Below are 23581 nucleotides of genomic sequence, written 5' to 3'. Positions count from 1 at the left end.
ACAAGAATTGTTTCTCTTTACTTACCTTCATGACTTGCAAGGTGTTGTATCTTCACACATGGAGTGGTTACATGTTTCAATTAGAGCCAGGAAACAAGACTCCATGCATGACCAAATTATTTCAAATTTCTCTATTTATACAGTCACTGACCTATGAGAGGCTATAATTCTCTTTAGGATTATACAGTAAATCCAGTTAGCTTATTTTTAACCCCTGTTGTTCTTTATTTTCTAATTATTAGTTTAAAAAATAATTAAAAGTCGACAACATGAGTGAATTCTAAAATTTAATTCAATGGGATGATTCTAACTCTCAGTTAATTTAATGGATTTAATAAGGAAGAAATTGAGTTTGTTAGCATTATGATTCTTTTGTCACTCTGTGATAAAGCACTTTTCATTTTACTGCAGAGTGAAAAAAATTCAAATGGATAATCTCCAATGGTGCATAAAAGAATGGTGCGAAAAATTATTCTGTATTTGTCCTAAAAACAGGCAATGATAGATAATTTAGCTTAGTCTTAAAGATGAATTAAAAAATTGTACAGACATAGAAAAATTTTCATTTGCCTACAAAATTTTCATGAATTCAATCCTTACTTGTCCTTTTCATCCAGTTCCAGGCATAGTCATTTTCTATTGGCCTCTCATCTATTCAGTCTAAAAGAAGATATTTTTTCTATAGCCAAAGACATGCATCTTACCTTTATTAATAATGTCATGATTAGAAGCGACTGCTCTGCTGTAACTATTTTAAGTTCTCTTTTACACAAAATACAAAGCAGGTAACCTGAACCAAATCGGAGGTTTATTTTGTTCCAAGCCCATATATTTTTACAGTATAGTTTTATTGTATATTACATACTGAATTCTCCCCCTCCACAACAAAAATTCAAATGATAATCTAAATGAAAATAATAAAAAATAATACTTAACATGTTTGATGGCCTCTTGCCTTCTTGTATGGAGTCACGCTGGGCACAGGCTAATTTTCAAGCCCAAAGTGTCCCAGTCTATTAGACAAACCTGGCAATTTCTACAGCTTAAATAGAGTTTAGATAATTATTCAGACCAAACATTAAAAACTATTGATAATGTGAATTTATAAGTACATATGAACAATATCTTCTCTTTATTGAAAAGTTTGCATTTTTTGTAGTGGAACAACAATCATGCCATGATTAATGTAATTTTAATGTATTCAACTCTTACTAAAACGAATTATACATTTAATTCTTGGTATCTATACTTAATATTCTTGAATACTAACAAAGACTACATGTATGCATTGACGGAAGACTATACACTCTTATGTCTGAGCTTCTCTCATCAGGTAAGAAATAAACTCCATATTGAAAAATGCATGTATTTGAAGTTTTGACCTAACACAGTGGATTAAGGTTTAGACAATATTTACTTTGCTGCATTTTGATTCCGAAAGAGCCCTATGTGAAGATATGATCCTGACCAACTTCGCAATGTTTCTGTAAAAGTCTCTCAGTAAAAACAGTTATATTAAATACAGTGAGATAGAAAATTGTTACAAAATAAACTACAACTTTATAGCTACCCATTGGTAAAAGTCTGTAGTTAATACATTTGGATAAATAACTCAAGTCAGCAGCAAAGTGGTTAAACATTTGTGATTTGATTTTATCTCAGCTTGGAATGTGGCTGGAGTGTCCCACTTCTAACAACTGTTTGCTAAGTTAAGGCTTTAGTGTTTACACAGTGTTGAATGAAGCAGCCTGGTCACCAGATGTGATTGCTTCCCAGACTGGCGGTTTTTCTGTCAGATCACTGTCCTCACGGTCCCTGTTCCCACCTTCTTCCTCAGGACGTCCACCAGCCTTTCCAACCTAAGTTGGGGGCAGGGGGTGGGAAGGGAAAAAAAGAGCATAAAAAGTGCAATTATTGTCAGGAATGTTTTGGCTGGAAAAGGACAGTATTTGCCTGTGACCAAGCAGCCCTGGGAGTCGTGTTAAGAAACAAAGCATTACTGTAAGCGAGAGACACTGGTGCAGCATGTCAAGTATTTGAGGTTAAAAAAACAGCAACAACACAGACTTTAACCCAGATCTTCTTCACATTATGTCAGCATTAGATGCTACATGCAACATGTAAGATACGCATTTCAGTGCATTTACCTACTTGCGTTAAGGTTGTGAATCAATCATTTACTACGCAATGACAGGATGGCATATTAAACGTTGAGCAATTTCAAGCTGATTTTTACCTAAGAAGTACATATTTCAATATAGAAATACCAGCAATCTTACACCTGTTACTTAGTTAAATATGTGACACACTGGTATAGAGTACAGTTCTTATGCATTAAATTTCTTTTTCATAGCATCAGCTGATGAAAATAAGGCTGGGAATTAGGTGGCTAGGGGGTAAATACTTTGTCTCAGTGGCATGGAAATAATTTAAATATATATAAAAAAGATATGATGCCAATAAAGCCAGACTTTCTGCACTCCATTTAAAAAGAAGTTTCTATTCCTGAGTAGTATAAGTAGGTTAGGAATGACGATATGTGCTTTTCAGTCAAAGATAAGTGATTTTCAGTTGATTAAAACCTCACCAATTATACTGAAAATAGAATGCAAAGTTCTGACGTCCATTCTGTGGTGTTCTTAGGCTACACTATGGGAGAGGGACTGCATTCATGTGCATCAGGGAGAGTTTGGCTTGACAAAAGTGATGGAATCAGGCCATTGATTGTTTTATCTGCTTTTCTTTTCTTTACTGAAAGTATAAAACCTTCACCCAAAACGTGCTTCGTTGTTACACACCGAGAAATCTTTAGAAGTGAAAATCATGTCCAGCAGTTTTCATATACACAGTCCTTCCTCCTCAAAGACTGCTGAGCGAGTCTAGTCTGCTTCAGCTTGCCTCATTGATATGGATCCATGCATGAGGGTCCTTTGCAAATAAACTCAGTATAGAACTCGACACTAAAGGAGTGAGGGTCTCCTTAGTGGCATGCGCACTGGTTTAGAGGGACTCATCAGCGGCCCACAACACTGAAAGTTAGCTCAAGTTTATTGGATGACTCTGCATATATCGCGTTCTGTTAGAAAACAGGAACATGACACGAATGAATGCAGTGCATCAAGAATCTTGGCTTTGAGAAATATAGTAATGATCTTAGAGTAAAAATGCAAACTTGCATACCTTTGTTACTACAAATTTCTCAAATGTAAGTGAAATATTATTGTACCTTCACTAAAACAGCTCCAGCCTAGTGGTGGTGCAAAACTGAACTGGAAGACTCACTGAACAATTCACTGTAGTCACAGATCAGCCTGTGTAAGTTCCCTGGTGATGAAAACTACTGCTGTCTTCTCACTCTGAATATTAAGAGTCACAGGATTACAGAAATCCTTTAATTTAGACAAAGTTTCACTAACGAATTATGAAGGAGGGGGAAGAGAAATGTCATATGAAATTTTAAGTGTATTGTTAAAATATGACATTTACTGTTAACAAATGGCTGCCAGTAGAAATCTTCAGAAGTCATTAAAAGCATATCTCCACATATATTGTAAAAAGTCAGAAAATATTACTTTCAAGTTGGTTAAATATATACTCCTCTACAATATCATGTGCACTATTGAAAGGACTTCCTCATAATGTCAAAATAAGCCCTATTCTGCACAGTTATTATCATCATTACAAATTCTTAATCAATAAAATCCCAAATTACAGAGATGAATCTGTGCTGTGCTTCTTTCAGCTTCTCCTTTACCGACAGGCTCATCTCACCTTTGTTCCCTTTTATATATTACGATGTCTTTCCATTTGGAACTCGTACTTCTTGCTAAGGGAAGAGGTGAGGAGGAAATACTTAAATATCATGTTTTGCAATGTCTTTCCTATATTTCAACAATTACTAGATCAACCACATTCTCAGTTTATCCAGGTTGAATGATTTACGAAAATTTGATCTCAGAAATGAGAAAAATGTCAATTACTTAGTTTTGTAAAAGCTTACTAACTTCTGAAACACAATGAAGCACCTATTCCTTCCTGTAAGGAATGGAATACACCTGCCAAACGTGGGCCGTGCCAACAGGAAGGGAGGTGTGGATGTCTGTTGAAGCACCTTGCAGGATTTGCCTGCAGGCTATTCTTTACTGTCCAAATCAATAATATCTTTTAAAAAATTATGTGGCTTATTTAATAGGCTCCAACTGCTTTACATGTTACTCAACGATAGCTTCCCAAGGCCTTCATGAAATAGGAAAAGGGTTAAAGCTAGGATTAGGATTTCTCCATTTTAAACATGAAGAAACTGACGCACAGACAGGTAAATCCTTATACAAGGTCCTGTGGTAAAACAGTGACAAATCTGGTAAAACAGTATAACCTTCCTTGTTCTTAGTTCCAAGCTACTTCCAGTAGGGTTTGGACGGCTAGAGAATTACAGATCTCAGATTACAGGTTAATAGATTATTTGTCTTAATAGCTTCATTAAATTTTTTCCTCAAGTTCTGAAGTCAAATTGGGAACATATTTGTTGGTATATTTCATCTGCTATTTTAGCAACACATTCTAAGAAAGTAAATTGAGGACATTGCACATAATTAGGAAATAGTCATTACAGTTTACTATTTGCTATAATTTCTATATAAACTTGAAAAATAGGACGGCCGGATGGTTCAGTTGGTTAGAGTGCGAGCTCTCAACAACAAGGTTGCCGGTTCAATTCCCGCATGGGATGGTGGGCTGTGCCCCCTGCAACTGAAGGCTGAAAATGGCAACTGGACTTGAGCTGAGCTGCCCCCTCCTCAACTAGATTGAAGGACAACGACTTGGAGCTGATGGGCCCTGGAGAAACATACTGTTCCCCAATATTCCCTCCCCAAAAAACCCCCAAAACAAACAAAGAAACAAAAAAAAAAACAAATAAAACAAAAAACCTTGAAACAATATACTTACAACTATATTTTAAATAGAAATCTTATTTTTTCAATTAACATTATTTTTGTATGTTTCTATGTATTTATATATATAACATGTGTGTAGTATAATGAAATAATTTTCCATCAAGTGGATGAACCATAAGTTATTTACCAATTTTCCTAATTGGTTTACTTCTATTTTTCACTCTTAATGACTATTGTGATATATTTTAGAAGGCAAGTAATACTTAATGAATATTATGTTCCAGGAACTAAGAGAAGTGATTTCTGCACATATTTAATTTTCATTTTAACTCCATGGAGTAGATGTTTTCATCAGATGACAAAACCAAAGCATATAGAGGGTAATTTGATCAGAGCCACACTGCTGGTGAATTCTGGAGCTCGGATGCAATGCTAGATCTAATTCCCACATCCCTGATTTCTCTGATGTACTATACCACTTACAAAAATACTGCAACTTTTAAAGCAATTTTTGATTTTTTGTGGGCTTTAATTACTCTTATTGACTACACAATTTTTTAAATTGTTTATTGAGATGACACTGGTTAATAAAATTATATAGGTTTCAAATGTACAATTCTGTAATACATCACCTATATATTGCAGTGTGTGTTCACCACCGAAAAGTCAAATCTCCTTCTGTCATTATATATTTGACCCCTTTTACCCTCCTCTACCACCCTCCTTCCCCCTTATCTTCTGATAACCACACTAAACCGATGTCTGAGTCTGAGATTTTGCTTGACTGTCTTGTTTGCTTGTTGCTTTCAGTTTTATGTCCCATATGTAAGTGAAATCATATGGTTTTTGACTTTTTTTGTCTGACTTATTTCACTTAGAATGATAATCTCAAGATCCATCCATGTTGTCACAAATGGCAGTATTTCATCATTTCTTATGGCTGAGTAATATTCCGTTGCATATATGTACCACATCTTCTTTCATATAATTTTTTTTGGCAAAGTGACAGAAAAGAGTAAAAACAGAACAAATTCCTTATCATTAACTGAATTGTACCAAAGTAAAAATCTCACTATAGATTCCATTTTTGAGAGTAACTTTTGTATTTGTCAATTTGAGAGTAGCATTCTTGTTGGCTAGACAATTTTCTCTCCAGAAAAAGCATTCTTACTATTTAGGCAATGAGGTTACCCCATCAAACATAGTTGGCTTTTTAATTTTTTTCTTTTTCCAAAGAGAAAGAACCAGGGAAATTCAAGAGAGATGATTAACAATCATCCTTCCAGCAGAAGAGACAGAAAAGCCACGAAAAATGCTGCCCTGATTGTTTGCCATCAGTATCAAAGATCTTGCTCTCTTTCAACGATGGCAGCAGGCTGAGAAGAAAACTTCATTCTTTTCTTTTCTTTATGGCTGTTCTTCTTCTGCTGGTCTTTTGAATGTTGATTTATTTTATCATCTTTACACTTTTCATGCTTTCCTCAAGAGATGCTATCTGCTCCTTTGATTCTACTTAAACGCTTGTGACTTCCAAACACAGATGCCCATCCAAAAATTCTCTTCTGAGTTTCAGACTCACATATTCAACTGCCTTCAGGACATCTCTCGTTTATTCCAAAGGCACATGATACCTAGCATATCTAAAACTTACTATCTTACCTTTTTTATATGTTTCAGTCGTTATCTTGATTAATGTTGCCATTCAGTTTGAAAAACTTTGAGTTGAAAAAATTTAGAAAAACTCGGTACACTGCATTATAGTTTTCTTCCCTTCGGCTTAGACCTGTGCAAACTTTGTGATGAAACAACTAATATAGACAGTGGGAAGCAATACAGTGGTTTTAACTCATCTAGTAACATTGTTTGCATTTTAGAACGATCACACTGGCAAGAATGTAGGGATGGGGATAGAGGCAAGTCAGCCTGTAGGTAGCAAGTCCAGACTGTTCCTTATTACAATAATCCTTAAAAATAGCTAAAATGGTAAATTTTATATTATAAAGATGCACCACAATAAAAAAGCAATCCTAGTGAGATTTGAACCAGAGCTGCAGCAGTGCAGATGGAAAAAAGGGGCTGAATTTGAAAGATATCTAGGATATGGAATCAAAGGGACTTAGTAACTTTTGAGGGCAGGATAGGGTGAGATGGGGGTCATCAAGAAGGATGACTTCCAGGTGTCGGATTTGGATGGATAGTGATATCCTAACAAAGACAGTGGAGAGGAAAAGCAGCAGCTATGTGTTGGGGAGTATATGCGTATGTAGAGGATAAGTTCAGTTAGGTCCATATAAATCTGAAGTGTTGGTGGGACAGTAAGTCACGATGTGAACTGGGCACTTGTACATAAGAGTCTGTGTTAAAGAGCAAATTCTAGGTTTATGATATAGGTTTCAGTTCAATCAATAAGCATTTGTTCTGTAGTTCCTATCTATGTACCAGGTATTGTTCTAGGCACTGACTATTCAAAAGACAGGACAGGGCCTCTGCTCACAAGGGGCAGTGAGGTGGGGAAGTTGATCTTTATTTGGGTAACTCCAATAAGTTATTGGTAAATGCTGTAATAAAAGGATAAGCACAGGTATTAAACAGGACCTAGCTCGAGTAGGGAAGGAAAGCGAAGGCCTGTAAAAGCTTCCTGATGATGACTGAGTTAAGTATCAAAGGATAAGAAGGAAACTGTGACCTGGAGAAGGGTGACATGGAGAGGGAGCAGGATGGGCATTCCAGACAAAGAAAATAGTATGTGTGAAGGCACAGAGACATGAAAGCATGATGTGTGTCAAATCCTACCAGCAGTATGTTTCTCAAGATCATGAAGTAGGAGCGGGGAGAAGGGCAGGACATGAGGCTGGAGGGGTGGGCCATGACTAGTCTTGCTCGAAGCTGCAACTGAAGCCATGAGAGTGGATAGAAATGTTTAGAGAGAAATACGAAAGGAGAAGTTGGGTGGGAAGAGGAGAGAACCCAAATAAAAACAGGTATTTAAAGCGAAGAAGTTGGCAAACGAATTTGAGAAAATAGGGAAGCAAAAGATGGATCAAGAGTAGGTGCTATAACAGAATCGAAAGAAGAGAATTTCAAGAAAGGAGTGATCAACAGGGTTAAGTACTTAAACCAGATCAAAGTGAAAAGTGCCCATGTGATTAGGAAATGATAAACTTTTCAGTAGAGTTTTCATGGTATGATGGAAGTAAGAAGAAGCCTGAATGGAATGTGAAAAAAATGAAGACCGAGTATCGGCTGTTTCATAAGAGCTTGGTTAGAAAGTAAAGAGGACTGTAGTTATAGGGGGACGTATGGCTGAGGAAGTTTTTAAAGAAATGGATGGCATATGAATATGTTCATGGGCTATGGGAGAGAAGACTGTAGGAAGACACTAAAGTCTAAGGGATGAAAATGATACTTTTTAAGTAGGGTCTCAGAGGATGGGAGTATAAATTACGACTTGCGGTCTAAGCATTGGAAATACAACTGGACAACTTCTCTTTGGAGACTGAAGGGAAGAATACAGCTGTGGATAATTTTGTAGGTATAGAAGAAGTAAATTGACAGAACTCACGCATCCTAGATTCAATTTTCCCCATGGAGTAGGAGGCAAAGTTCTCTGCTGGACGCATGAGGTGAAGAAAAAGGCTGGAGGAGACTGGTGATGGTTTAATGGGACAAGAAAGGGAGGTGATCTAGGGCATGTAAAAGGAAGGTCAGGTGGGATTGATAATCCAACTACAGCTACAGACTACAAAATGTGTAGGAGATATTGGTCATCATAGTAGTATGACATTTGTTTTTTTCCTCATCAGCTCTATACTTTGAGGGTAAACATGGGGAGGGCAAGTTATAGAAGAAGAAGTCATATATAAGTATGAATTATAGGGCAAGTGGGCTGAGAAAGACAAAGAAGACTGTGTCCTGGGGAAAAAGTGATTAAACCTAAAATCCAGATTGGGTGGAGAAGAAAGCGAGTACATAAAGGGCTGTTAGTTCAGGGAAAAATGGAGGGAGCAAGGGACTAGATGTCTTGATCTGTGTTGAAACTAAAAAGCAATTGTAGTTGGAATAAGGCTGTGGTTATTGTCAAAAGGCAACTTTGATCTTTGAATTTCAGATGTAGAATAGTTCTGAGTGATGACAACATCCACTGCAGCTGAAGTGGAGAAGAGGTAAAAGGTCATTAGCATTCAGGAGGCAAAAGAAGAGGACAGGTTATGACATTGATATTGATGTTCCCTAGCATGAATGCAGAAGTTGGGGTAGAGAGGGAGACACAGAATCAGGGGCCCGGAACTCACCTTCAGGGAACGGCACTGATCCGGAGATCAGCAGGTATCACTGAAATGGAGAGACACAGAGTGATAAAGCTGGATGGTCTAATCTGATCATCTGTGGCATGGAAACAAGAGTTTCTAGGCTATGATGAGACTTGGCAAATAAGGTGTTTGTAGAGCACTGCTTGCTGAAGTTGATTTCATGCCTAATATGGTTCACAGCACATACCACTTACTCTATTTTTTAAATTAAAGTTTAATGATTGGTCTGTGTTTCAACATTCAAGACACATTCACTGAAGAGTCCATGTGTCACTCTTTATCAAAACCAGATAATAAGTTCCAAAACGTTACTAATCTAACAATACTATGATGGCATTTTTCATTTTGCCTTTGCGAAAAGGACACCATTTTTAAAAATTTGAACAAGTTCACTATTACATTGATAGGGACTTATAAATAGATCTTGATTTTATAAAACTTGAAGCCTAAAACAATTTTGTATTCTTCTTAGCAAGTTCAGTGTTAATAATGAATTGTGGCTGATTTGGAGATGGTCTTAATTTATTTACCTAGAATTGGACACTATCACAATAATAGTTAAATAAGATTTCAACTATAATTATATTAGAGAAAATGAGAAAAAAATTGATAACAGAAATACAGAAAGCCAAACTAATTATCACAATTATCAACTTACTGAAGGAAAAAGAGGATACAGGACAATTATTTACTATATACATTCACAGAAAGTATTTTGAAAAGGACATCACAAAAAGTTCATAATAGGGCCAGCCCGGTGGCTCAGGCAGTTAGAGCTCCATACTCCTAACTCTAAAGGCTGCCGGTTCGATTCCCCCATTGGCCAGTGGGCTCTCGACCACAAGGTTGCCGGTTCAACTCCTCAAGTCCCACAAGGGATGGTGGGCTCCGCCCCCTGCAACTAAAATTGAACCCGGCACCTTGAGCTGAGCTGCCTCCTGGATGGCTCAGGTGGTTGGAGCACAGGCGCTCAACCACAGGTTGCCAGTTCGATTCCCGCAAGGGATGGTGGGCTGTGCCCCCTGCAACTAGAAGCAACTGGACCTGGAGCTGAGCTGCGTCCTCCACAACTAAGACTGAAAGGACAACAACTTGAAGCTGAACGGCACCCTCCACAACTAAGATTGAAAGGACAAAAGTTGACTTGGAAACAAGTCCTGGAAGTACACACTGTTCCCCAATAAAGTCCTGTTCCCCTTCCCCAATAAAATCTTTAAAAAAAAAAAAGTTCATAATAAATAGATAAGTAGATAATAAATAAGGACTCTAGATGAACACCACTTTTACGATTTTTATTATAAAACAGATTCTATGCAAATGACTATGGGAATTTTAAAAATGTCTTCCTTGACAAAAGACTGTGTTAAAAATCTTAGCCTAGTTAACGTCATAGGTAAATGTACATGGATATGCTACAACAATTGGAATCAACCATTTATCTCACTGTTAACCTTCATATCAAATCTTTGAGATTAAGTAGAAACCAAAAATGCATTTACAGAGACTCCTATAGTGAGCTCCAGGCAATACCTTTAAAAACTAGTTCTAAGGTTTTAAATATTGTGAACAAGAGGGTGTGTTACACAGGAAGATAAAATGAGAAAGTGGGAGTATGCTGTACTCAGACATCACAATTCCTGGGTCATTTTATTTACCATGCTTTGTTTAACTTCACTTTTAGATTTATATTAACAGTAAGAAATTGCTTCCCACCTTGAAATTAAGCAATAAACTTGGATTTATCTTTGAGATTAAATAGAACATAGAAAAAATTAGTACATGTATATTCAGCTGTGCTTGGATTAGATATATGATATTCCTTACTCAATGTCACAAATATCTAAGGCAGACAAGGCACTGAAAAGTTACCTATATTTTAAACATAGACTAACATTTGCTCTCTACTATGTAACTTTAAAAAAGTAGGCTCAATCATAATATCAATTCGTATCAATTTAGATGACTAATAACCATAATAGTTAAAACATTCAAAATATGTAAAGCTTGGCATCTTTTTACTTTTGTTTTACCCCATTTAAAAATTAGAACGTGGGGAATGATTAAAGCTATGTTTTCTTTATATATCTCTAAGGTGCTTATTTCAAGTTTTTGATTTTAAAATAAAAACTTTGGTATAATTTATCCAGGGCTTAATTAAGACTTTGTTAGTAACTTAGATGTCTGGACAGTCCACTGGGTTCCAATTAGTCGATGGCAGCACAAGTGCAACGGATGATACTATTAGGAAAGTACTTACAGGCGATAATGGAGTTATTCTGATTATGTTCCTAACTTAACATCAGAAAGTGATTGATATAGTAGGATGACTTAAGATAACTGACTCTGAGTGGTGAACACAATGCAATACATAGATGATGTATTATAGAAATGTACACTTGAAACCCATATAATTCTACTAACCATTGTTACCCCAATAAATTTAATTTAAAAAAAGATCAAGTGACAATTTTATTTGTTATTTTTTTTCACTTTGTCTATCAGAGGATATTTAAATCACGTAAGATTCCCAAGAAAACTCAACACCAGTAACAAGTCCATGAGGCTTCTTGAGGGCAGGCACAATGTACATTTTGTTCATCACTGTATTCTTGTTACTAGCAGAAGAGGCTCTAGAAAAATCACAAGGATATTGCTTATTTGTTTATGAATAAATATTACATACACATGTGCTGGGAATTACAAGTAATTTCATTTGGAGTTTCAATTCTAAAGTAATAGATTGAAATTTTGATGATGACTCCTAAAAGTAGGTTTCAAGAATAAAGGAAGCAAATTACTTCCTATAAAGATTTCATTTAGTAAATATTTCATTTAGTGAAGGGCCTTTGCAGAAGTATAATACATCAAATAATAAAGAAATTACCTGAAAAGAAGAGATTTCCCCCACTTTAAATGCAGAGTGTTTGGGGTCTTCTTGGGAAAGATGGTGAATAAAATTTCACCCTAAGTGAGAAATAAGTTAAAGTTATCCTTTTTATATCAGGACGAATTTAGTTAATGTGATAACAATGAATCACTGATTCTGAAAATCAGAATCTTCAGCTCTTCCTTTTGATTTTATAACTTATCAGGAGGAAAAATTAAGCACACAAAGGAATAAAATTGCCACGGATATGAATGACTTATGCATCTTCTATGGGAGAAGCATCAGTGTCAAAAACTAACAGGCAAATGATAGAATGTAGGAAAAACCCAAGTGATAACAAGGGCAACCATTTTAACTATTCCATTCAAAACTCTTGATTTCTTAGATTGAAGCAGAGTATGTTAGTGGTGTTTTCAAAAAGGACACAGACTACTGGAAAGGTTCCTGTTCTTTTTCTTCTGGTTTTTGTGTTTTGCCCTGCTTTGCAGCTTCTAGGACAGTCCATATGAACCTCTGTGTAAGTTACATCTGAAGGCACATAGAAGACTTTTATTTCTCTTAGACTGAAACAGATGTTCATTGGTTGTATCATTGTCCTATTTAAAATACCACAGTTTCGCTATTTTTAGAATGTCTTTTGTTAAAAAAATTAAGTGATAAGTCACTTCCTTCTTAAATATTGTTTTGAAAACTGCTCAATTATATTGTCCTAAAATTTTTTTTTGTCTATGGAGAGTTGATTCTTGGTTTTAAGATAAGAATACAGTACATAGAAGTTGGAAATTCAATCTCATTCATGATATTTTTAGACTGCTGTTATAGGACTTAGCTATCTTACATAAAGTCCAAATTTTTTATATGAATACACATTAAGCTTTCTAAAACATCAAAATTTAGCTAAGTAATATAATCACAAAAAAGGTACATTTCTCTGAAAAGTTTATGACACATACTAGTCACAGAACACACATTTAGTTACTTAGAATTGCCACCACTTATATAGATGATGCATTACAGAATTGTACACCTGAAACCTATGTGACTTTACTAATCAGTCACCCCAAAAAACTTTAATTAAAAAAAAAAAAGAATTGGCACCACAACATATAAAAGGGAAAATGTTATAAAGGTCTGTATCTAAAAGAAAGATACAGATTTATATTTCATCTATTTCAAAAATAGTACATATTCCAAACACACACATTTTTTGTACTTTATAGATAAAGAATTCTGGATGCTTAGAAAAATGAGCATTTCTGACTGAGTTGCATTTATTTCTGATTTTTATATGCCACTTGTAAATGTAATTTCCATTCTTTCATATCCATTCACTTCACAGTTAATACTTTTCAAGCACCATTGAAGACTTAAAATTAAATCACATACATCTTTCTTTTATGTGTTAAAGTGTTAGTATTAAGGATTAATGGGCTTTATTCTTAGTACCTAGATTAGATTATTCATTGGTAGTGAGTTAGGGACATAGGGACACACATTAACTCTTTCGAGCTACAGGGACACTATTTAGTATAATTGCCTTAGGCGACTGAGTTACTTTGATCTCAGATGTGAATTATACTTATGTTTAAATTTATTTACAGTGAGTAATTTATTCAGTGAGATGGATTTTTCATGATTTCCTTTAGGCTTACAGTATTTGCACTGGTAACAATACATACAGATTTTTATATTCTAGAAACTACGGTAAATTTGACAGTAAAGATGATAAAAAGGCCTTATATATTTACAATGATTAAGATTTACAGAGTACAAGACAGCACTTTGTAAGGCCAATGAAAACTATTCTTTTATCTTAATTGGTAGAACATTCCCAGATGCAAAGAGCAGAGCCTCAAACCTGCCTCCTGATAAAATGGCTAGAATCATAAATGTTTTTAAAATATTCTACGAAGCATGATATATGAGAGTTATAATTTATTGTCATTTTTCCTTAGATTAGTTTGGGTAGTGTTTACGTCTTCTGATATGTGTTTTGTTACCTAAATTTGGTAGAAATACTTCGTTTGAGTACATAACCTAGATGATATTAATGAATAATTGCTTTAAATCTTTGCTGACAGCCTATCCTCACCATGTGCCTTTTTAAACAAAATAATTATAAGAATTCTTTCTATATGCTGCTTTCAGCTGCTTCTATGGGGACGTTTAAGTATTAACCCCCCAGCCGGGTTTAGATCATTCTTCCAAGTGGTACCATCTCAGGAACTGATCTGCTGTTTGCCCAGTAGACGAGTTACACAGGGCCGTTTGAAGAATGACACTTCAAGCCATAACTTTGACATCTGGCCTATCTTTGAATGGTTTGACATACAGCTCTTAAGAATAATCTTTATCATTCAGAATAACTTTGGACATTCTGACTTTTAGCACTAAACCCCATAGAAAGAGTTTAATTATGTGGGAAAGAAGGTTATGTGATCTAAATTGCTATCAGTCTAAAGACATTCTCATGGGTATTTCTATTACTCCCGGAGAGGAATCCTTACAAGCCCTTCCCTTCTTTGGCTCTTCAGTTTCTGGAAGCCAATTTTGATGAGTTTTATATCTGCCATCAGACAGTACTGTTCTCAAACTCAACTTAATATTTTTTCTCATAAGTTCGTAAGTTAGGGTTACACAAAAAGAAAATGAAATTAGTTCTTAACACTGAACTAAAGACATTCTATTAATGGCACTGTGTTGTTCCTATCTCTTAGGCAGAAAAATCTTAAAATACCGACTAGTTCTTTACCTTTCACATCTCTTCAGTCACCAGCTCATATTGTTTTTCTCTACAGTGTTTCTGTAACGAACCCCTCCCTCCCATTCTCCCTGCTACCAGCCTACACCAGCACTCCGGTTGTCCACACTATTATATATATTGTTATGATGGCATCGCAGCTGCTACTCTTTCCTCTGACACCAACCTGCTTCAATTCATCTTCCTCAATGCTAAGTGAGACTGATGTTCCTAAAATACTATTTCCATCAAGTAACCTTTACTGCTTTCAAAACTCTGCAATGGCGTCTTACTCCTTATCACATGAAATCCAAATGCCTTTGTACACATTTGAAGGCATTCCGCAATTAAGCCCAGCCTGGACTATCTGATGTCATCACAGGAACCTCTGCTCCCGCGGGGCTGACCTTTGTACTGTCTCCTCTCAGTACCTCTGCCTCATTTATGCTGCTTCTTTCCTCTTTTCCCCTGTCTTGTTTCCTCTCCGCTTACTCGTATCTCACCCATTCTATAGGGCCACGTTCAATTTCCTTGAGGCCTTTTTTTTCACTGTATTATCTGCACTGAACAGCTCACAGGTCAGTCAGTACCATTCTATTCTATGAAATAATAAAAAGACAAAACATATATTAATATAATACTAGCATTATATACAGATGCAGGATGCCAGATACTCTTTCACTCAACAATTCCACTTCCAGGAATTTCTGGCTTCTCTAAATATTTAGCTACAAGTCCGGTCAATGAAGCAGTATGTGGAAATAACTAAATACCAATGCTTTAAACTCATTCTTGTGGGCAAGAGCTGCACAGCACACCTTTTATTGAGTCCACCAAATGTAATGGAGAGCTAAGCACGTGACGCAATTTTTTTTGGTGACTTGTCTTTATATCATATACGAGATGAAAATCCAATCCAAATTTATTGCTTTTTTTTTTCTCCCTACACTGGTCCATATTTCTCATTAAAACCCACCATTTTTCTCATTTTTAATTCCATACAGTATGTAGTCAGACTAACAAGAAACATTTTGTAATAGTGCTTATAGTGAAATAGCTACTAGGAGAAAAGGTATTGCCAGGTATACAAAGGAACAAGTTGAAAGAGTTCACTTTGCTCCTAATTGTTCCCTTTTTGCCAAAATGCTTCCATAGGCAGTGTGCTTCTAATGTTATGTACATATACCCACAGACTTAAGTCGTTCCCATTAATCTGTCAGAAGTGCTGGTCCACTCTTCTGACATGCTTGCTGAGAACAGAGGATGACTTATATCCTCAAAGCAAGCTATTAACTCTTGTCTAAACTTTCTCACTCAATCCGAACTATACTGTAGGGCAGCTCTTTGATCGGAAGAACACTCCGCCTTTTTTAGCGTCACGTCATTCTGCTCTATTATCTACCAGTGTCTTTGAAAGGTATAAAAAAGCCATAATAACAAAGCATAGACATTTTGAATAAAAATTTCCTCAGTCCTTGTATCATAAGAAGTACATCTAAATTAAATTCTAGCTATCACTGTATCTCCTTATATACACAGCTTTTACTATTTAGGTCATTCTTATCAGGGAAAGTATTTATGATGTGTTTTATAATCAGAGGGCAAAATGAAATATTACCTATCTACTATAAAAAAAACCCAGCACCATATTTCTCTCTTTTCCATACACCTGAAGAGACTGAAAATCTGTAATTTTTTCAACTGCATCTCTATATATGGCTTAATCGTTTTTCTAATTAATAGAATCCTTTTCTAACAATTCTAAATAGTTTTTAACTCTACCATTCCACTTCCAGGAATTTGTGTCCCCTGTAATAATTCCGATTTGGACAAATATTTAACTGTAATTAATATACAGTGCTTTAGTAATTTGCAAAAGTACACATTGTGGTTAAAAAGCATTTTAAAAATGTTTGGCCAATCAAAAACTATATTAGTTAATATTTCTCTCAATAAAGATGAACACATGTACTTAACTACTGAAGTGAACAACAGGGCATTCGAAAGAGAAAAATGCAACCTCTTTCTCTTCCCATTCTCACTTATTTTTTATTAAACTCTACAGGTTTGCGGATCCTATGAGGCTGACAGACAGCATGAGACTTAAAAGTTGCATGTGGCTATTAAGTATTTATATTCAGCATGTATGTTATACAACTTTCACAATTTTACCTCTACTACCTAGAATTTTCCTAGAAAAATAAATTCAGAGGACATACGGTACACAAAGATGGAAGAACTATTTCATTGGTTGTTAAGATCATAAATCAAGGCTGTACTACTTTGCTAATTAAGTATTTACAAATAAAGACATTATTTCGACTGAAAGAGACATTTCCTTATATAGTCAAAGCTATCTCAGGTACTTTCCTTTAATCTCCCACACCCAAAATGAGGCCAATCTGGCATGTAAAAGTTCAAACCTCTCACCTCGTTTTGATCCTGTTTGTTCTATCCTTGCAGGATATTTGCTTTGGAAGAGGAGATTTATGGCTGAAGAACTATGACTAAATAGCTTATTTGCTAAGATAAACCAACCTGAATTACTATTAAGGTATAAAAACTATTATCTACCTAACTACTAATTAATAAAAACAACTCTTTGTTTAAAAGAAAAAAAGTACACAGAGATCAAGTTTGTAAATAGTTCTAATACTTTTTCTAGGCAGATAATCATAAATAATAATAATAACAATAATAATCTCAAGCAATTTAAGAGTTAGCAAGCTGTCATAGTTATCATAAAATACTACAATTTAATAAACCTGCCAACGTAAGAGAAAAAAAACTCGTAAGAAATAATATAAGCAAAGTTTTAAATAGGGAAAAATGTTCACAGTACATATAATAAAAAGCGAATTTATTGACTATCCAAAGAGTTTGTGTTAATAAAGGTTGATTAACAGTACAATACAAAAATGGGAAAAGGTCACGAACAGGCAGTTCACATAAAAAGAAAAATACACTGCAAATAAAAATGTAAAAAGTTGCTTAACTTTACTCATAATTGAAGTAATACATATTAAAATGAGATATAATGTTTCATCTTTCCGATTGAAGGGTTAAAAACTTTGATAATATTAAATAGTGGTGAAGCTTAAGAAAATAAGCATTCTCATAAATTATTAGTTGTTCATATAACATTTTAAAAGAACAATTTGGCAATACTTGGAATTAAAAAGGCATGTTGTTGTGAACCTTAAAATTTTCATTTCTAGGAATTTATCCTATTGAAAGAACTATATAAAAATATTTAAGGAAGGCTGTTCACTTGTAGCATTGTTTGTAACAAATTAAAAAAACCCCAAATAAGCAAACCCAAATTCTTTTCTCACAGAATTTGTACTCTAGTCTACAAAATATATATGTATGGAGTAATTTTTTAAGATTCAAATTATGATTTTACAATGGTTTGTATTGGCTGGAAATTAACAATCAATGCTTGTATTTTTCAAAGTCTGTAAGCAAGTTGATAATATTTTAGAGACTGAAATTCCAAGTTACATTTTTTAGTATTATTAAGAAACACACATTTGCCTTTACCTTTCTTTGGCACATGAGTATAAATTCTTATTCATGAGTAGGCAAAATGCTTTGCTTAAAACAGTGATCACATTCACAGAATTCTGAAGAAAGAGGTTTTAGGAAGAAGGTCCAAACAGCTTGCATTTGGGCTCAAATGAGAACTTCATGCTATGAATTTATTTTGTTTCTGTAGTTTGTCCTCTCCTTTTGTGGCCCATCCCTCAAAAGCAAGCTGGAGCTTGTAATAAAAGGACACCTCTTCCAGAAGGACCCCCACAAATTCCTCCGTCAAAAAAATCCTTTATGTGTGGCATTTGATGTTTTCTTTTTATTTTACCTAATTAATAGTTATGCATCTCACTAAACATAAAACTTACCTGACTTGTGAGGTTTTAGAAAAAACTTTAACAATGAAATCAAGTTTTGGGAAAATGTTGAAATATGAATGCTCCCACTAGGACAAAACCCTCATAATAAATTCAGCCCAGTCCATGAGGTTACTACATAATCTGGTATTATAAAGTAGCATATATACAGTACCTACCCTGACCAGAGGCATGACATAAATATTAGTATGGAGAGGCTACTATTTAACAAAAGTATTTAAATCCTACTTAAAAATGTTTATCACCCTTTTGTGATTCTTCTGTCTCTGAAACTTAAACAACTTTTGATATGCCATAATCGCTTAGAAATACTATTGTAAAGAAGCCATTAAGAATATTCTCTCCTCTTCCCCATTGATCCTTCCTGGCAATGAGGAAAAGTCAATATGCCATCACAGAAGAATGAGTGAGACCTGTCCCCTAAATTTCAATGATTGATACTTTAGGCACAAAAATAACGCAAAGTCTTCACTGGGTATCCTTTTGTTAATTTATCAGGTCCAGCTATCTTTTTATGGAAAAGGAGGCTGTATTCACAATCCCTTAATGTTCAATTTCAAAATTCAAACAGCTCTGAAAAGCCAAAAAAAATTTTTTTGTAAGTTTGCTGCAAACTCATGCAGCAGCAAAATCTGACCTGGTGACAATTCATGTATTTCACTGCAGAAATATTCATGTGTTTGATTACAAAGTGCTTCTCTAAAACAACTGAAGGTATTATACAATAAAGAGAATACTATATATAAAACTGTAAATTTTGAAACACATATAGCTAGCTCCAAAAAGCTTTAAGTGAAGGATGTGGATGTGATTAGGATGTATGTTATCTCTTTAGTAGGTGATTATTGTGCATATGCTATATCATATTCATTTTTTTGGGAGGGAGGCTGAATCTTCAATTTTAGACCACTTTTGATAGCATGCTGTAACGGATAATCAAGATTCCTAGCAACATAACCCACAGGGTTAATGGAATATACATGCTTTTCACAACTATAAAACCTCCCTCGATTGACTCAAGTCTGAAATAGGTTTCCTTCCTATGTGCTCCCATAGTCCCCCGCCACTGCCCCATCACAATTGTCAGGATTCCTTGCTAGACTGTAAGCTGAGTGATGGCAGGTGCTGCTGCACTTTATTTTATTTACCAGTGATTCTCAGTGTCTAACTCAATGCTCGGTGAAGAGCACATGCTTGATTAAAATAATAATTGAATTGAAGAGCAGAAGATATAAACTTCAAAAAATTTTCTAAGTACTTTCAAATAATTCAAGGTACGTGGAAAAGGGCGGGCACTACTCTCATTCAACTTTCGTCTTTTCATTATTTAAAACTCTTTTTAAGTCTTAGTTTACCAAAATATTTTGACAGCTGTCCATTCACTGACATTTCTATTGTGGCAACACTTATGTTTATTATTATTTTATCTTTTCGTAATCTTTCATGTCAATGATTACAATTATTTGTTCTTTTAAGAAAGCTCCAGTGTTTAAACATTTATATTTGATAACTTAAATATTTTGCTGAATTTCCAATGCTACTGAATTTAAAAACACAATGCTTATCATTATTAATAGCATCAATAGCAATAAGAGATTTGCAGTACCAATAAAACTGCTGCACTTCAGCATATTCAAATTCAAACAATGACTGGCTTTCCATATTCACCTCGGCTGAGTGCTTCCCCCATCTCTTATTATTTTATTTTTCTCAGTTTTACTAGCAGGACTAGCTTAAATCTTGACTCAGATTCTCTGGATTCATCTTGATTTGAAAGAGGTGAAAATTAAATTCCTTCTTGTTTCTTATACTAGCTAGAGGCACTTGGAATTTTAAAATTCAAATTTATAAGTGGAAAGCTGGCCAGAACTGAGACCAACACAGACAGATCCTGCTAACTGCCCTGTTCATGATCTATTCGTTTCTGAATATGCATGATTCTTGGTACTTCATTTTGGCTCAGGCTTGGTTTCTTTAGAAGTTTTGACCCTGCAATGACCTTTGGTTTCTTTAGACAGGGTCTTGTAGATTTTCAGAGGATTGTGACGGCATCCTAAAGTCAGATTGTGGTTGTACATTTTCCCACAATTGTCACTGCTCATGAAGCAATCAAATTAACTGAATGTCTTACAGATCACCAATTTCCAGCTACCTAAAGTCCAATAAAAGTAACTTAACCTTTAAAAAACTTTGTGGGAGGTAGCTTCTAAAATGGTTCTCAATGATCCCTGCCTCCTTGGTAGTCACACCATTGTGTAATCCCCTCCCCACTGGTGTGAACTGGAACTAGTGACTTGCTCCTAATGAATACAATATGGTAAAAGTGATTGGATGTCACTTCTCTGATTAGGTAACAAAAGGTTGTGACTTCCATTCTGCTAGCTTACTCTCTCTCTTGCTCGTTCATTCCAATGGAACCACCTGCCCTGCTGAGACATGCTGTATGGAGAGCCCACACAGCAAAGAACCAAAGAAGGCCTTGAGGTCTTCAGCACGAGAGGAACTTAAGCTTTATTCTAACAGCCTGTGAGAAGTGAATCCTGACAATAACCATGAGAGTTATCTAGAAAGTAGACATTTTCCAGTCAGGCATTGAGATGATTGCAGCTTTATCAAAGACACAGAGTCAGAGGACCCAGTTAAGCTGCATCAGCTTCTTGACCCACAGAAACTGTGAAATAATAATAGCTGTTTTAAGCCTCTAAGTTTGGGAGTAATTTGTTACACAGCCATAGATAACATAAACTTCAAAACATTTTTTGTCCTGAAACAAAACAAAACATAAAATCATGTTTTCAAATTATATACTTGTCTGGCTAATATGCATACATCAGATCTTTTAATATGATGCAAATTCATTATTAGCAGGAAATACATATAGCAAACAAAAGTTCTGGCACAAAATATTGATCCATATGTGTGAATTACAGAGTTTTAAAACCTAACCTGATTCTTGGCAAGATGGTTCAATGAAAACTTTTGGAGAAAAATGATCTATTTTATTAGAAGGAAAAAACATACTAACTAAATAGTCTGCTTAAGTTATGCCTGGTATTATAGACATCAAACATATTACAGGATGTTATCTGGCCTCCTTCATATAGCCTAATGGTAAGGTTGTCATGTGGGAGAACTGTAGGTTATCCTCTTTGCATTAGAATTTTTTACAATAAATATAAGACACAAATCCCAAATATTTTTTAAAATAGACCTGTGAACAATTCTGAAGGATTAGCTGTTACAAGTTTAAGTCCTTCTTTGAGAAACTAAGATCTCAAGTAGTTTTGCATAGTCCTCAAACTCATTAAAAAATGTCTTTCCATTTCAACTCTGTTCTTTCCCTAGTCTTCCCAACCTCAATAAATGCTATTTCCATCTATCAGGTTGCTTAAGACAAATATGTGGACAGTCTCCTTAATACTCTGCGTCCCACCTAGGAAGTTTACTGCTTGGATGTCACGTAGATCGCAAGTCCCACTACTTCTATCTCCAATGACACCCTCCTTATCCAAGTCTATTCCTTCTTAAGGAGTCTCTCGACTTCTACTCTTGTCCCACTGCAATTTATCCTCCACAGAATAGTCAGGGGTAATCTTTTCGAAATGCAAATCAGAACATGTCCCCTGATTAAAATCTATCAACTATTTCCCCTGCCTGTAAAATAAGGTTAAGAAACAAAACCAAACAGATAGAAACTTTAACAAGGGTTACAAGGTTCTTCAAGATCTCACTGCATTCTGCTCTCTCTTCCTTATTTGTTCCAGCTGCCCTCTGGCCCCAAAGATCTTTCTTCAGTACTCCAACGTGCCACTTCTTTGTTTTGGCTTCCATATGGAAGGCTTTAGCCCCTGGCTAATTCCTATTTATATTTCTGGTCCCAGCTTAGGAAAAAAAACCTCTTCCCCTAACAGAAATCTAAATTAGATTTCCCTGTTATACTCTCTTATAGCTCGTAGGAATTTTTCCTTATTGCATTCAATACAATCTGTAGTTAAATATTTAAATTTGTTTCCATATTTAATACTTGTCTTTTCTGAAAGTCTTGCTTCATGAAGTCAAGGCACAGTTTGATTTTGTTCACCAGTGCCTGACACACAGTATATGGTTAAAAAATATATGTTGAATAAAGACATGAATAAAATTGTGCAAGATCCTGCTTATGGTAATCATAATTGGGAAAATATTTAAATCACGGCCTTTCATCTATTAGGAGTTTTCTCTTTCATGTTTTTTATTTAGAATGAAATACATTCATTGTTGAGATCTGAAAAAAGATCTAATATTTATATTTGGCATGGCTATTATAACTCATCTATTTGTTAATTCAATCAATCCAATTGTAATGATCTGTACTTAGTTTTTCATTTTACAATAATTAATAACACATCTACATCAAACAATTATGAATACAGCCACTTTCTAATAGTCAAAATGGTTATTTCTGAACGTGATAAAATCTATCAGGAAAACAGTATCAAAGCTATGTTATATCACAGAAGTAGTCTCATTAAAGACTTAGGCAGCCAGATGGGTTATCTATTTAAGACTCAGTCAAATTTAATGAGTAATGAGATATTACATTAAGCAGGAATTATTTAAAAATGAGCAAGATGACATGATTGCTAAAGTAAATTCTTTGATGCATTCATTTTATTACCTTCTAAACAAATTTACTTAATCAATGTAGAGTTTATTGTGTTTAAATTGTTACTTAAATGCTATTTAAAAGTTTTTAATGCATTTTTACATCGTAATATAATATAGAAAATGTATGAAGACTAATATAAAATTCAATTACTAAGGATACAAATTTTATTAACAGGTCCCAGTTTCACTCC

The 23581-nt window shown here is 34.9% G+C and overlaps 1 protein-coding gene across 4 annotated transcripts in view; it reads right to left on the bottom strand.

Annotated features, from left to right (window-relative positions):
• Positions 1 to 428: 428 nt before the first annotated feature.
• Positions 429 to 23581, bottom strand: part of MIPOL1 (mirror-image polydactyly 1) — a 246572-nt gene continuing 223419 nt past the window's right edge. For 2 of the 4 annotated variants that reach the window (XM_033107002.1, XM_033106999.1), the window contains one exon: positions 1110 to 1859. In XM_033107002.1, coding sequence (XP_032962893.1) covers positions 1793 to 1859 — 67 coding nt within the window. In that variant the 3' untranslated portion in view covers positions 1110 to 1792. Of the gene's footprint in view, positions 1860 to 12089; positions 12170 to 23581 lie in introns of all 4 variants that reach the window. The other 2 variants (XM_033107001.1, XM_033107003.1) reach the window with 2 other exon arrangements.

This window comes from Rhinolophus ferrumequinum, chromosome 6 (assembly GCF_004115265.2).
Source record: "Rhinolophus ferrumequinum isolate MPI-CBG mRhiFer1 chromosome 6, mRhiFer1_v1.p, whole genome shotgun sequence".
Lineage (NCBI taxonomy): Eukaryota > Metazoa > Chordata > Mammalia > Chiroptera > Rhinolophidae > Rhinolophus > Rhinolophus ferrumequinum.
This window is presented reverse-complemented; position numbering and strand designations above follow the sequence as displayed.